This window comes from Bradysia coprophila, chromosome II (genome assembly GCF_014529535.1).
Source record: "Bradysia coprophila strain Holo2 chromosome II, BU_Bcop_v1, whole genome shotgun sequence".
In the NCBI taxonomy this organism is placed as follows: Eukaryota; Metazoa; Arthropoda; class Insecta; order Diptera; family Sciaridae; genus Bradysia; species Bradysia coprophila.
The window spans coordinates 10988999-11005899 of record NC_050735.1 but is presented as its reverse complement, the minus strand read 5'-3'; the positions used below and the strand labels follow the sequence as shown (position 1 = coordinate 11005899).

The 16901-nt window shown below is 32.6% G+C and overlaps 2 protein-coding genes across 2 annotated transcripts in view; one reads left to right on the top strand and one right to left on the bottom strand.

Annotated features, from left to right (window-relative positions):
* Nucleotides 1-16901, top strand: part of LOC119072657 (elongation factor-like GTPase 1) — a 67808-nt gene that overhangs the window by 18695 nt on the left and 32212 nt on the right. The window lies entirely within an intron of this gene.
* LOC119072666 overlaps nucleotides 1-16901 on the bottom strand; it is a 33221-nt gene that overhangs the window by 13368 nt on the left and 2952 nt on the right. The window contains exon 2 of the mRNA XM_037177928.1: nucleotides 615-707. Coding sequence (XP_037033823.1) covers nucleotides 615-707 — 93 coding nt within the window. The remainder of the gene's footprint in view (nucleotides 1-614; nucleotides 708-16901) is intronic.

The following is a 16901-nucleotide window of genomic DNA, read 5'->3' as shown; positions in this document are numbered from 1 at the left end:
AACGAAAACAAGTCAATTGTCTTTACAAAAGAATCATAGAACCTTCTTTAATTTCATCAGCCTCTGAATATATTAATGCTATGCCCCCGCTCAAACAAAACAGTGGAACTGTTTACCAGGAGGGCGTTGCTACTGTTCCGCTGTATAATCTAAGCATATAAATTTGCCATTTCGATGAAGTTTTTGATACTTCTGACACTTTTGCGGGCCACGATAAATAGTAAAATAAAAAGTTTTCGCTCGAATAAAAAAAAGGAAAAAAGGTTTTGGTTCCTCAACAGGGCAGATTCTTGCTTTCTGATAAAAGTTATTAGTCCAACTAAAATTAGGGCAAGTCATTGCGGCATCAGACAAAGTTTAATGTTATAATGTGGACCGAAACATTGGTTTTTCTACTTGTATTAGGATGAAAAGAAGCAATCGCACGCTTCTATTTACTTATAGCAGTAAATTCTGTAGCAAATGGCCATAAAAGAAATTGATTTTTCAAATTTTTATTGCAAATAATCGACAATCAATATCATTTACTGCTCCATTTGCATTCAATTTATCATCATTGGGCCGAACACACTTTGAAAAGGCAATTGAAATGTAAGAGTTATTAGATTAGATACCTGTTGTATGGCACATTCTGGCAATAAATAAATATGTTGATTGTGTGGATAATAATGGTATTTAGTGGGCTTGGCTGCTCCGGGTGGTTCTTTCTGAAAAATTAAACAAAAGAAAAAACGAATTAAACGAAAATCTCATTTGAATTTTACTGTTTTTTTTTCTTCCACTGCTACGAAAGGTAACTCATGACTTAACAATTTCTAATTTAAATTTCAATATACGCTTCCAATTAATTAACTTAAACCATATATGGGGCATTTACATTTATTTATTGTTAATTCACGATCCACACGTTTACCGCTTGCAATGACACATCAACATCCATGACAAAAGGTGTTAACTTATGACCCTTTTAGTGATATCAAAGAATGTATACAATAACCTGCCTTGACGCATTCTCTTCAATTTGTGATGGATAAGCCGACCAAATCGTTCATAATACAAAAATTATTCAATTGAAAATGTAATATCTCTTGATGTCCGATTTATAACTACTTTCCTTGTAATACGTACAAATGATGATATTGAACAACATTAGATTTATATTGTGGATTTATAGATACGCTTCAAAATCGACCTCACGTTCTGTCCAGCAGGCTTGACAAATTAGTCATTCTGTCTTGTATACCACATATATACGTAACGTACGCTATATATAGATAAATGATGCTCGAATATGTCTTCCAGGGAAAATCATCGGTGTTTTTTTTTATCTGCTTCTTCACTAACATCGTTTTCTCGTTTTCTTTTTATCAATTGCATCGATCAGTTTCGTTTGTTGTAAACGGAGTGTACAGCCTTTCATATATGGTTAAGATTTCTAACGATCAATCAATCGCAATCGATTTTAATTAAAATAAATTAAATTTTAATTCTCTTATTTTTTCTCTGTATCATTTGGCTGTTGCATGGTGATTTCACAGCAGTTCGGACGAGAGAACAAAAAAAAAAGTTGGAGGTTTACACACAAGAAAATTTAATTCCACTAAAAATGCACAATATAAAAGATCGACAGAACAATCAGCTATTATTGCTGCACTTTTTTCCATTGTGTTCTGTTCCTATTTTTTTGTCTGTATCTTTTAATTCTCTGGTTAAACTGAAGAAAATTGGTAAAATAATGTTTAAAAAAAAAAACGGACGAAAGAATTTCTAGACTGAGTAATTTCAAATTATATACGAACCTTGTGTGGTCAAATCAAATTAAATAGGTGGCAACACACGTATAATTATAATTGCATGAAGAATTTGTTCGCATTATTAATTTAATAACTATATTGTCAGTATACGTACTACAATCTGTATAGAATATAGGCTGTCCATTTCAGTGCAGTTCCAGTTCGTTATACAGTTAAGTCAACGATCCGCTATAGTTTGTTCTGCAAATTTTCCCATTCTTATTCTTTGCTGTGACAATGTTAGATGCGCAACATAAAAAAATCTAGTAAGAAATTTGTTGAAAGTATTAATTTAGAACCCCCGTTCAGACTTATTATCTGACATTCTAAAGCATTCACAGAAAATGAGCTACCTCATTTTGATGTGATGTTTTTATGTGTTCATTGTTCCAAGCGCAGTAAAAGACTTTCCAAAGTTTTATCGGATATTGCAAAATAATTCCAAGTGACACTTGGCCTGCATTTAATTTTTTATTCTTTTACAATTTTCCACTGAAAGAAAGTGCGAAGAGGACCTTTACTTTTAGTTAATCGCCAGTACCATGTCATTTATCACTCGTCAGCCAGTGCCGGACTGGCTCAAAAAAGCCCTTCGGGCGTTGTATGGAGAAATTTCCCAAAAAGCCCTTCGTCGTCATTTATCCACACAAAAATCAAAAGGCCCTTCGGGAATCGCCCGAACGCCCATAGGGCCAGTCCAACACTGTCGTCAGCGTTGCATTTTTATAAAGTCATTAAGTATGACCTAGTGTGACAAGAGCGGGATCCCTACTTGACAAAAAAATCATATTGCTTATTTATAGTATTACAACGATGCTGCGCTTTCCATTGTTTAACGTATGCGACAAATTGGATTACAATAGAAATCATTCATCTAAGCACAGCAAAAGTACTCGTGCGTTTTTTCTGCTCTAGGCCGAGAACTAACGAACAATTTTGAGTAGCTGAGTGGAAAGTTATCCTACGCTTTTCCATTGTATTCCGATTTTTACCACAGGCCTTAAATTTGTCGAAAGTAAAAATAGCACAAAAAATAGGCCATCATAGCTTCATGCCAAAACAATAATAATTTAAAGAATGTCTCGGCTATGTCACTAAATTTTATGGCATCGTCGTAGAATACGAAATTCCGAAAAATGTTGGTAAATCGAAGTCACAAAGGAATTTGTTGAACAGAATTCACCTTTTACATAGTGTCATCGTCTGCATATCATCGCTATAATATCAAATCTATTACTTCTTTTGATCTAACTATTTCAAAGAATCTTTTACTTCAGTAGTTTCAACAAACATAAATGGAACTCGTACCTTTATTTCGTCGGCACAGTCGACCGTAGGCACGGTGAGCTTGAATTTTTTTTTATTCGACCTCTCGTGGACATGAAATGTTTTTAGTGGTTTTTGTAGAGGGCGGCACCACGAGTAAGAATAACATAACAAGAAAATATTTCGATGGGAAAATTTTTAATTAGATCGATTTTTCGTTTTTCTGTGCCCTGCAGGAAGCTTCGAAAACTGTTTGGACCCTACTGGTGACTTGTTTGATCACAAAAATATAGTTACTGTTTAGCCTGAGGTCTAGGCTTTACAGCGATACCAATCATGACATTCATGACTACCAAGAAACATCTTTTATGATGGAAAGTCATTCTACTATGTCGATGTGAATTTTAAAGGCTGTATCATACGTGGATTACTTTTATTTTCTCTTAAAAAGTATTTTTAGTTAATTAACATAATTTAAGGGGTTAATAAAAGGTCAAAGGATGAGATTGGATTTCATTCTGACAAAATCTTTGTTGGTACACCTGAACGACCACCCAAATTTCTTCGTATAATGTGTCTCATTTTTTAGTGGAAACAACTAAAATGTTGCAGAATTAGCTTAGAATGACTATTGGAGAAACTACGAACGAAACAAAAGAAAGGTTTGTTAATTTTTGACTCGAGATAATGCAGTTTACTCATCGGTGCAATTTACAAAGAAACCTATTTCGAGCTAAAAATCTTCTTTCGACCTTTATTAACCCCTTAAATTATGTAAAATAACTAAAAATAATTTATAAGAGAAAATAAAAGTAATCCACGTATGATACAGCCTTTAAAATTCACATCAACATAACAGAATGACTTTCCTTCATAAAAGATGTTTGTTGGTAGTCATGAATGTCATGATTGGTATCGCTGTAAAGCTTAGACCTCAGGCTAAACAGCAACTATATTTTTGTGATCAAACAAGTCACCAGTAGGGTCCAAACAGTTTTCGAAGCTTCCTGCAGGGCACAGAAAAACGAAAAATCGATCTAATTAAAAATTTTCCCATCGAAATATTTTCTTGTTATGTTATTCTTACTCGTGGTGCCGCCCTCTACAAAAACCACTAAAAACATTTCATGTCCACGAGAGGTCGAATAAAATTTTTTTCAAGCTCACCGTGTAGGATCTACTCGGCCCTCGGAAACAGCTAGGATTCAGAAATCATTGGCTTTTGTGAGCTATCAATACATGTGCGTCGTATACAATAAAAAGTTATAAATATTTTAGGTCAAAATTTGGTACACTTTTTCTCTTTTGACGATCACTTAAAATCGACACCGCCACTCAAATCATAAATTGTCTGAAATGTCTCAACTTTTTTTGCTCAGTCCGTCGCGAGGCATTAATCTTCAATCACTTTTAAAAGATCTCATCACTTTAATTGCGGAAAAAGTAACAGAAACAAGAGAAGAAGAAAACGTTCTTTCTACCTCTTTATTTATACAAAATAATAAGCAAAGTGCATTACGACTTTGTATTAAAATGGATATACTTTAACAGACGATTTATTGCATCAATAAGAAAAAATGTATTATTTGTTGACACTGACAGACAATTTCTTCATCAGATAAATCAAAAATTATAACCATCGGTACTATCATTACGAAGACATTATCGTTCCCATATTAGAAAACATCTTTATTGTTTTGTTTTTTTCTTCTCCTCCATCCATCGTCGTAATCGAATTGTGTTTTTCAGTTGCGAGAGGTCGAGATCATCATATAAGTGAAAATAAATCTATAAGATAGAGAGACAATGTAATGACTCTGAGGAATAATGAAAAAGAAATGAAGAAGAAAAAATTGGAAAATTTTTGTTGGTATTTTTGCCAGATTGGACATTGTAATTGGCAAAATGGAAACGAAAAGGGAAATGGAAATATAATGCATACGGATATGATGTATAGAGGCTCACATGATAAATAGATGACAAAATAATTATTCACCAGAGTTGATGTAAAAATAATAAATTCTTTCATTATTATCCGATTTTGAGGTCTTCATTTGTCATGTGAATTATATCGTGTGAATGTTTCAACAGTAATAGAGAAAGAAAGAGAGATTGAGAGTGAAAAAGACCATCAACAGACTCAGTTCTTTTTCCTATAAAATTCACCACTCATTCATTCATAAAAAGAGGTACCGAGGAATGTAACCACATTTTAATAAAGGCCAAATAATAAAAGAAAAAATTGTGTCTTATTTAGCATGGCATGATCATAATTTTGTTTGTTTTCTATGGTATACAATTCTGTAACATGTAATAGAAATATTTTCACAATAAATGTATTAATAATAGCAATTCCGCACAGCTCAAGTTCACATTAATGATAATGAAAAATTGTAAAATAAAAGAAAAAAAAATGGAAATAAATGAAATGAAATATTGTGTGTTACAGAAACTGCATTGAGTGGAAGATAGAGAGAAGGAAAAAAAATTGAGTTTTGGTTTTTATGGTATGATGAGTTTCTAGGTTGAATATATTTTTGTTGGAAATTCTTTTCATTTTGTCGAATGTTTTTTTTAGACCTGGAAACGTTCTTATAATATTCGTACGCATGAAAATTAAATAACTGATTACAAATGACCACCAGTGGTATGAGAGTGGACTAAATAAATGATTATTTAATCATACATTTACGGCATGAAGAAAGAAACAGTAAAGTGTTTGGACGGTTTAATGAAAAATTTTAAACAAAAAAAGATTATATTTGAATTATACGCTAAGCAGTTAATTTCTAGCATTGCCTTGGTTTCCAAAAGTTCTTGCTCTTCTTCTTGGCATTATATTTTTTTAATTTAAATATTCATTACGTTAAATTTTTAAGTGAATTGGATAAAAAAAATTTACGTTAACTGTTTATGGGAAATAGATTTTTATTATAATTTTAACCGAGAAAAAAAAATTCCAAATAGAAATAGGTGTGCGATGATATTACTTTCGATCTATTTTAACCATTCCTCTCATTCTTTCATTTTATATATTTCTTCGTTATAATACGCATCAGCTCCACCGCGCAGCTGTTCCATACGAATGCAATGATCTAATATTTATTTAATTGCATCTCTTCAACGTTCTTTATTAGAGCTTAATATTGAGATAAAACTTTAAATTTACGCATCAGATATCAAATAAGATCGATTCCGTGCGTAATCCGATCTTTACGTTCGGTCGAATGTCAACTTTATTTTTCTTGGGTGTAAACCTTACACGAATGAAGCGTTGAAACCTTAGAACCGTTAAGAACACCCTCGACATCACTGCCAAGGCCGCACTGGATCGGAAAAGCTCTTCGGATGTTGTACAAAGAAAATTTGTAAAAAGACCTTAGTTGCTCTTCAATCAAATAAAAAATAAATAAATGTCAGTAGGGCCCGTCAGGGCTTGACATGATACAAACAACTGAAGGTAATGCAAATCCTCATCTCACACGGAGCCCCAGTTTTGGATGAATTCGAGTGACAAGTTCATTTCGTTGTAGCACTTACGATTTCAATAGAATGTTCGGAGTGTTGAAATACTTTTCCTACATCTATGCTACCATATTCAACACATTCCTTCATTTCTATTTAAATTGTGAATGCTACACCTATACTGTGGGCGCTGCACTCATCAACCGAATATAGTGATCCCTATTTTTCGTGATCCACTAAAGGTTTGCATTACCTTCAGTGTTTAATACTTTGCATTTAGAGACTCAGTGATTGAATGTTTGTCAAAGAGGAGAGGAATAGTCAAAGTTAAAATGTCCGAATCGATTCACATCCTAGCATTTTGATATGCATATGAGACAGGGCCTATTTTAAGGAAAATTAATTTCCAAAAATTTTCAAATTTTTCCATCACTTTTCGTCATTTCATCTAGAAACTCAACAGATTGCTTCGTAAATGTTGTTTTTACTGCCTTTTTAGTTGTTTTTCATGTCTTTGAGCTTAACTGATTACTTTTCAAATTTTTCCATCACTTTTCGTCATTTCATCTAGAAACTCAACAGATTGCTTCGTAAATGTTGTTTTTACTGCCTTTTTAGTTGTTTTTCATGTCTTTGAGCTTAACTGATTACTTAGGAATTTGATCTAACAGAAAACAAAATTTGGAAATTTTAAGATTTTTTGTGAAATTTGTGAAATTTTGGAAATTTTTGGAAATTAAATTCCTTAAAATAGGCCCTGATATGAGATGGGAACCAGTTCTTAAGCAAGTCAATCTGAAATGACACCAACCTTTCCTTTTCAGTGTCTAACTCAATATCAATATTAAGAAAAGTGTGCATTTCCAATTGGTTTCTGGACCTGTTTATGCAAACAGATCTCAATGTCAACGTAAACAAGATGCACTCGATCCACCAGTTATCAATTCCCATCGAATTTCTTTTCGCCTGTCTTCTCGATGCCACTATAAATTAAAAAACCACCTACGATGACATGGTAATTTAATGCGAAGATAACGTGTTGTAACTGGTTAATCATCTATATAATGCAGATGGTTTTGAGTTCAATAAATGCGTAAACCAGTAAATCGAAATTTAGCGCATTGAGTTGTTGATGACCATCATTCCTTTCTAATGACAAAATGATACCGTACATATGGGAAATGTAAAGGTAATCTCAATGTCTTTCGAATGACAACAAAAGGTGTTTATGCGGAAGAGGAACATTAAATCACCATTTTGATTGACTCATGAAATTTTTACGACAAAAATTGTATTTTTCCGTAACATTTCCAATAAAGCGACCACGGTTATTTACCGAGACAATATTAAATTTCTACCAACGAAATAACCTACGCAAAAGGCAATTTAAACAATAAAAGAAGAAAGAAAAAACTAAAATTCGATTCTTCTCAAAAAAATGTAGATTATTAAACTTATTAACCCATTAATATAGTTTTTGGTTTTATTAAATGCATCCAATCAAGCATATACCCTACAAAATTTAGATTTTAAACGTATACAGAAAAGAGACGTTCAATTTTTGTGAAAGCGGAAATAAACCTAAAATTATAATTAAATTACCAAATCGTTCTTCTTATTCATTCTTGTTTTTCTTCTTTCTATTATAAAAACTAAAGTGCCGTACCTTTTAAATCCCATAAAAAAATCTTTCATTTATAATGCAATTATGGGTATAAATAAATATATTAAAAATTTGACGCTTCTTTTTCACCAAACCAGAAAAAAAAATGGAAAAAGTGTGAAAAATTATGATCCACGGTTTTGATGTCTTCATGACGAAATTACGCGAGATGAATTATAAACCTCGATGAAAACATAGAAAACCTGTAATCATTCACATTGAGTGTAAACAATAATTTAATTTTTACAGACCATTGTTAGGGTACCCTTTGTATGCAAATGATATGCAATAGGTCAGTAATTTGTTTAAAAAACATTTTATTTTTAGATTTTATATACAAGAAAAGTAGAAAACAATTTCTAGAGAAATTTTGTCTAATTTGCGTATCGTTTTTTCTTTCATTTCAATGATAAAGTGAAAATTCTAGACTCAGTGAAAATGTGGCAAGTGTGGTCAGCTGCTAAGAACTAGGCGCCGTTGACACATTTTCAACGAAGATTGTGTAGTGTGCGATTGTGTTAAGATAGTGCCATTTTATTAATGAACATAAACTGGTATGGTCTTATGTCACTGCGGAGGACATAAAGATTTTAAAAACGGAAAAACAGATTCAAACGAACTCATTTTCATATTATTTTGACGTGAATAATGAATGCGTTCATGATAGATCCGATATCCGATTTTGAAGTATAGGACACAGGTATTCATTGCATTTTATAAGATGCGCGGTAACACACCGCTCCTGATAATTTTACATACAAAAAATGCATTCTGAAAGTCGAAAACTTCAGGTTGATTGAACCTGATCTGAAAATAGCTGCACCTGTTTTGCCCTGCACTTAACATGATCTGGTAGGTACATTACGTGAGATTTGAACGATCACCAAAACATGTTTAGCTTCTTTTTCTAAATTTACATGATTTCAACTTTCTGGTCAAAGTAGTTGTGGATTTCGATTGACCCCTATCGACTATTGCGAAATTTGGGTAAGCCAATGATTCATTTACAATTGTCCAATTGTACAGTCAAAAAAGTTGAAAAACAATCGATAAACGAAGACTAGAACAAAAGAGGCCAGTTATTTTGTTTGGCTACTTCTTTACTGCACTGTGTATAAGGCTTAGTTCTGATTTCTGTCAATCAAAATGTACATTTCTATCCAACTTTCGGCAGATGATTGAACGAATTTGTCTATTCGATTCCAAGAGAATATCAAACAACTGAAAACCACATTAAGCCTGCAATGGATAGTTAAATTTTCGGTCACATTGAAGAAATATTGTTGCATCCAGTTAATGCAGTTAATGTCAACTGAATTTGTCTCTAAACTCACTTCAGCTGTTTTACAATCTGGTCAATCAATATTTTTTCATACCTAGGACCTTCTCCGTCGGATATGAAAAATATTATTCGTACCACGGACTAAATGTCTTTTTTAGCATATTAAACCTCTCACACTCTAAAAAAAAGACTTTTAGTACTAGCTACGAAATATACTATTATATGCCTTCATATGGGCTTTATAATCACACTCAAATGGTAGTGGTAAAACCATGTAAATCGTGGACCAGCTGAAAGCTGCCTTTGACACAAATTCGGTTGACATTAACTGAAGAACAATAGGTCTTACCACTACGGCGTGGATTAACGTTCAGAGACACATTTTTTTTAGCTCCATCGACGGCTGTCAGTACTTTTCATATTTCCATCACAAAGTTTACATTTTTCAAATAAAAATTGATTTGAGGCCCATAAGAACGTCACGATTATCAACAAAACCAACCAGTAATGGATCAATTTTCTACGCAATCTAACTCATATTTAAATTCTTATTTTACTCTCTTTTTTCTTTCATTTCTGTTGTTTTCATAGGAAAAAAACCGCCTGCATTATAACTCTATTCAAAAATGAATGTAAACCGCAAAATATGTATGTCATTCGGAAACATCAGATTTATGCTGATTGATAATAATCTAATGCATAACCGTCTTTGATATGGAAAAAAACTATTATTCTTTCGTTTTTATTAGCTCTTTTGGATGGCTTTATATTGTGCCTTCAATGTAACGTTATACATTGATATTCTGTGTGTGTGGATGCGGCCCATCTTTATGATAAAAGTTATGCTGAATAGGTAGAACAGGTAAAAAGGTATCGTATCATCAAGTTATTTATTAGTTGAAAGGAGTTTTCACTAAATTATTATGTTGTGCGAATATGTGCGGCTTTCCATACCGAATGAGTAAAAAATTGTTGTTATACACACACAATGCAGTGCACTAAGCGCGCATGTTTATTAATTTATTATGAAAGAAAGAAAGAAGACAAAAAAAGAGTTGTCTACACCATAATGCAATTTTACTCAGCATTCTTTCACATATCTAAAATTTAAATTACTTTTCAAATTAATTAACATTATTCGACGAACACATATGTATAATAGCTGGGTTAAGAGTCACTTCTGAATTCTCGTTTTAATAAAGAAAAGTGATGTTTTATGATCCATAGACATAATAGATCTAACAAGTTCATTGTTGTGTTCGGCTTGTTGTTTTTTTTTAACATCTTCTTTGGCTTCTGACTGACTTTTTTTTATAATTATTTCGAAATTAATTACATTTTCTAATGCTCGCGTCTGTCAGAAATTCTACTTTTCTTTTGAATGCATGATGTTGTGTTAAACATCGTTCCATTTGCATATTGCAAGAAAATTTAAATTTAAAAATAAAAGTACGGAAGATAAAGACCGAAACTTAATTCATTTAAAACAAGCCGGCAAGCTTTCGCTATATAATAGTATAATCGGCAAGCATATCACTCTAAATCCTTCAATCTGTTACTTCTTTTGTTCAAAGTATATCTTTGTCTATATTGAGTGCAATGTGAGCATAGATCGGAAATTAATTCGAATTTATCTTGCTTTCTGGTAAAACTGGTAAAACACTGTATGTGCCAGTACCAGTGCCAATAAATCTAGGGCCTTGTTATATCGAGTTTCCCAATGTTAATTTTTCAACACTAGCCCTATTAGAGCATAAGAGTTTTAGGACATCCCATGGTGATGAGCACAAAAAAAAAATTGAAAAATTGTCCTAACGACACTAGTAGGAAATAGTTCCCATAGATGGTTTTTTAGGCACACGATGTGTATTGACCCAACCTGCGGCATCAAGTGACAATCTACACATCTAGTGCCTAAAAAAGTATTTATCACTCGATGTGTATTGGTGATATGCCACTTTCGATCCTGGGGAAAACAGAGAAGCATGTTAACCAAGGGGAGAAAATGTCAAATTCCAAGAAGAGCGAAAGTTCGCGGCCAGAGCGAAGCGAGTTGGAATTTCCTATTTCTCCCCGAGGTGAACACATAATTTTTCATCCGTGTGTATCATAGGTTTCCATTTTTATCCACGAAACAATACATCAGTTTGTTTTACCATTTTTTTAAAACCCGAACATAGTGACAGTTGCAAAGAGTTGAGAAAATAAAAATTTTCTCACTTGAACTGTCATCAGAGAAAGTGTCAACAAAACGCTATCTTCTCACTGGATTTGAGTGAAAAAATAGTATTTTACATGACTAGGGATAAAAAGATGAAAACTAGAGTTTTCGTGTGCATTTTGTTGATCCGAGGCGAAGCCGAGGTCAATAAACACGAAAACGAGACTTTTCATTTTTATCCCGAGTTATGTAATGGATTTTACATGCTGAGGGCGTCGAAAGAAGTGCTTAAAACAAGAAAAGTACGGTTTTCGACGCATTCAGCATGTAAAAGGTTATTTACGCTGCACGGCTGGCCTAGATCGACTGGTTTTGAAGATCATGCATGAAATCGCTTCATTCAGTCTTTAAAGGAATTGTTTCGCTCATTTATCTCATTTTTCATTTTTGTATCTGTTTTGTGCAAAATACCACATTCATAGCTACTCGAGTCGAAGATAAGTTAACGTCTGCTGTTCTGATGAACATCTATGTTTTCTTTATGGTCATAAATTTGTTATAATTAACAGGAGAGTCAGAAGCATATATCAGAATAAGAAACTTGCAACTTTTTTTTGACATGCGATGCTTCTGAAATCCATAAAATTTTATTGAAATTCAAGCAACGAACGGTTTAAATCTCCCAATGACAAAACATATCGTTTCCAGCCAACAATTACAAATTACTAACTGATTTGCAAAGAAAAAAAAAAACAATCTGCATGACTTTCACATTGGCAACTAGCAGAGATTAAATAACGCTAAATATAATTTCCATTTATTAAACGATCGTAAAAGATACAAGCTCTGCCACATTAATTTCGAAAATGACATTTTGGATGATTTTTATGCAACTTCAAATAACGAGAAAATTGCATTATTCTTAACCTCAGTACGACCAATTTCAAAGACTCGAAAATAGAGAATAATAACAAAAACAACGAAAAAGAAATGTGCAACTTCCTTGTTCACAACAAACGAACGACGAAGCGAATAGAGCATATAATATCTTGATATTCATATTCGTATTTATCACGTTCCGACCATATTCTTATGCAAGTTACATCATCGTGCTTGTTGAACTTGTACCCATTTTTCGAATGCATAAAAACAGAAGAAAAACGTTTCATTAAAATGAAGTCAAATGGTTTCGAATATTGAAGGAAGGCATTATAATAAATAGACAACAACAACAACAAAAACAGAATTCAAGTGTACCTTTGTCTAACAGAGCAGAACAAATTTGTCTTACATTTTCTATTAGATCAAGGGACGGCAATGGTGCATAATCATAATGCATACGTGCGACTGAAACTATTGAAACATTAGATTTAACTATCTTTGGTTTTGGTTGAATGCTTCGAAGATATTCTTTCCGATCAGTTTTCTACACGGCTATTAAATGGTGTACAGCATATATATCTCTGCAGTAGATATAGATGCAGCGTACACTTAGAATGCTTCTCAAAATTCATCCAATTCCAATTTCTCACTTGACGGATTGAACAATTTCTTGTGGTGGTCTGAAACGTTTCTGATGAGCTACTCTTCGAGTTAATGGACCATGAACGAAAATTTCCTTACTTTGTTTCGGATTGTCCGCACACACGGTGATTGAGCAATGTGACGAAGTTTATAGTGATGCAAACGGACGGTTTTTATGAATGAAATTTTTATTTAGGTGACCACAGTTTGCAGTTTGAGAGGCGTTTAACTTCAACTGAAATTAATGTCCAAACCTCCGAGTCAGACCCCACAATTGATATATAGTTTGATGTTGTTTTCGTATCATATTGGAATTCAACTTTCAGTGCTCTCAGCGTCTTTAAATAAATTGATTGCAATTGTTTTGGTTGCAACATTAGTGAATGAAAGTTTGTTTATTTTTCTTTGAAACTTCTTCTAGTTTTGATGAATTTTTCTTTATTTTATTCCGACACCTACATGCCCTCAATAATGAAATTGTTTTACTTGGAACGAATATTTATCTGTGCTTTTTTTCTGCATAATACGTATTTTGAGGATTAAATTGTTTTTGTAGCAGCGGCTTTGCCGTGAGGTATATGCATTATTATACCCACACAATTGTGTAAGAACTTGAATTGAACGTCATTAAATCCGCTTCATTAGATACGATTTACTCCACTTCTGATTTGTTTCAAACACAACAAAAAAAATCTCCGAAAAAGGAATTTAGATTAAACTGTTGGGATCCAACATGGTTTTGGCCGAGTTAGTTTTGTTTCAGGTAAATATTTAACCTCTTGCAAGTAGCAAGCGATGTGAATAGCGTTGCGTTAGGTCTGAGGTTCCAAATATATATTTATGGTCCTACCCGAAGAGGAGGGCTGTATACTCATCAAAAAAAAATGGAACCTCGTACGTTCAGGCCTTGACATGAATAGGCAATGTAAATTCATATTTTATATGGCGAATCACTATTATATTGACGTATCACGAAAAATCTTTTACTTCGTTTGTTTATACATATATTTTGCTATATTTGCGGCAATGCAAGACAATGCTCTTAACTTATTTTTGTCTTTTTTGTTAAAGCAGATGACTGCCCGCTCACGGAAAGGTTAACGAATTTATTTTTTAGGCTTTCATTATTATAGAATTATTGATGTAAATACTTCCAATTCTATTACATTGTCACTTCTTTCAATTTATTTAATTGAACATTAGGTAACATCATCCCAATTCACCCACTGTGAATCGATTAGGTCGGGTACAAATTGTATGAATCGAACGAATTGAAGATAACAAGAATGGTCCATTTCTTTCCTTGAGTATGTTAATGAACCTCCCAATAATCTCAAAAATCACTGATCGAGGTTTAGTTATTGGGACGGTACTGATGCAATCAATTTCGTTATATTATTATGTGGCGAAAAGGATTTTTTTTTTGTGAACTACAAGATTCGTCAGAAAACAATTTTCTGACAATCGTGGTATTTCATTCTCGTTACGCACCCAAACCCCACAAAAATCCAGAAAACAAAAATCTAGATTCTCATTTGTTCAACGACGTTCTTGTGGAATCAATTACAAACCACAACAACTGCCAAATCGGAAAACATGTCGAAATTTACTTTTATCTCTCGTTCTAGTTCTTATGTATATTAAAATGTAAAGTTTAGTTGAATCAACGGACTTTGACTTAATCATTAGGCCAGGTAACTTCCAAGATTACGTCATCTTATAATTATTAGTGAAAATCGCAATCCCCATAACAGAAACAGGGTGAATGAGATGGGTTGCCATAGTCGAAAGACTGTGAGAAATATTTGTTCTGACTCTGAAATCTGGTTTTGTATATATTCTGTAGTTCAGATAGACCTAAGGACTGCGGTTCAGATCGTATCGTGATCGTTAATTCTCTAATAAAAATAATCGAAAAGTAGACTAATGAGTTTGTCAGTTATAAATACTATGACGATTTCATACAAAAATTGTTAATTATTGATATTTTAACTTCAATTTCTATAACATGAATGTGGCCAACGAATCATCCAATATAAAATTCAAAAAACACCTTTTTAATCCCGTCCAAATATACGGCATCAAATATCGGAACAATGAAACTCTCAAAATTAATGTTTATCCGCTGATGTAAATCATTCGAACGAATTTGCATACGAAAACATTTTTTTTCGTCCAATAATTAAACATTTCATCGGATTAATTAATGGATCTTTGTTCGAGATTTTATTAAAAATCCGCAACTCTTGCGCTTGCAATTTTTTTCCCTATACGTCCGCGATCGAACAATGATATTGAGTGAAAGATTTTATTTAAATTTTTCTGCAAAAAAAAAAAAAAAAAAACAAAACCAAAATGACAAAAGAAAAACTGACTGTGTCGTTGAAATAATGTAGAACAAAATTGATTTCATTAAAAGAAAGAAGACAAAAAAAAACTCGTGAAAGTTGTGTATTTAACTACATTTCAAACCAAATAAAAGTTTTTTTCTTCTTCGTCTTCTATCTTTGCATAATTAATTCTCTCATTTTATAATTAAATGCAATTACACCGAACTGATAAACCGTCAATAATTGTAATTAAAATCGAATCCCATCAATACATAAATTGACCCGATATCAAATGCATGACAATTACACGATATTAGCATCTCCTTTCTCAAGATTGCTAAGTAATAAAACAGATGATTGAAGTCATTATATGATGTTATTCAATTTCTATCTGGCACAGCGCACAGCTAGCTAACCATATAATAGTCGGATGGAAATGCATTAGAATTACAAAAACAAAACAGCAAAAAAACACTTTGGTGCCTCATCATGATGGAATACAATTACTTCTATTGCATTTATTATATATCCCAATAGTTTAAAAATTTAATATTTTTCTATCACGAGCTAATAGCGGTAACGCGTCTATAAATGCAACATGCAGATAGAAGAGAAGAAGAGGAAGAAAAAAAATGAGGTGATGAAGAACAATCCGCGCGCATTTATAGAACTTCCAATTATTTATTCTTCTGCGGCTCATAAATATTATTGGATTTGATTACCTCTATATGGTTTGGTGTATACAAATTGAAGTCCACAAAAGCACGTACGTTACGTTGATAGAATGTGTTTTGCAGAATGGATGATTTTTATAGATTCGGATTTTTTTTTATTATAATACTAGATCGCTGAATGTGTGTTTGATGATCATATAGTAATGATGATTATGTTATCGTTGTGTATATTTATGCATCGTAGCATGTGCTTTAATATACATAAAATAACTTTTATATTTACTTTAATGGTTGTACTCATTATGCACAGACCATAAATATTACCTAGAAGACTAATTTAAGGTTCAGTTGAGAAAGAAATGAAAATTTCATGCTAAATGCTTATAATACTTAATGGGATTATATATACTATTCGCGAGTGTACAAATTAATCCGAAAATGTTGCATTGGTGTCTGAAGCCTAGTTTAATGAATTTAAATTTAATTAAAGATTAAGTTAGCTTTCAAATAAAAAGCTATTTATCAACCGGAATTTGAATACTTTTTTTTGCATTTGTTCGTGAGGTATACTGTCTTACATCTGCGGATAAAGATACAATTTTCGGAGAACGTTTTTGATTGTCGATAAGTGTGGCTCGCTCTTGTTGGTAGTTCTAATCACTTGGTCTATTGGAAATCCAATTAAAATGAAAAATATAGTTCGGCGCTATAATTGTTGTTCAAATAGTATGCGCAGCGTACTC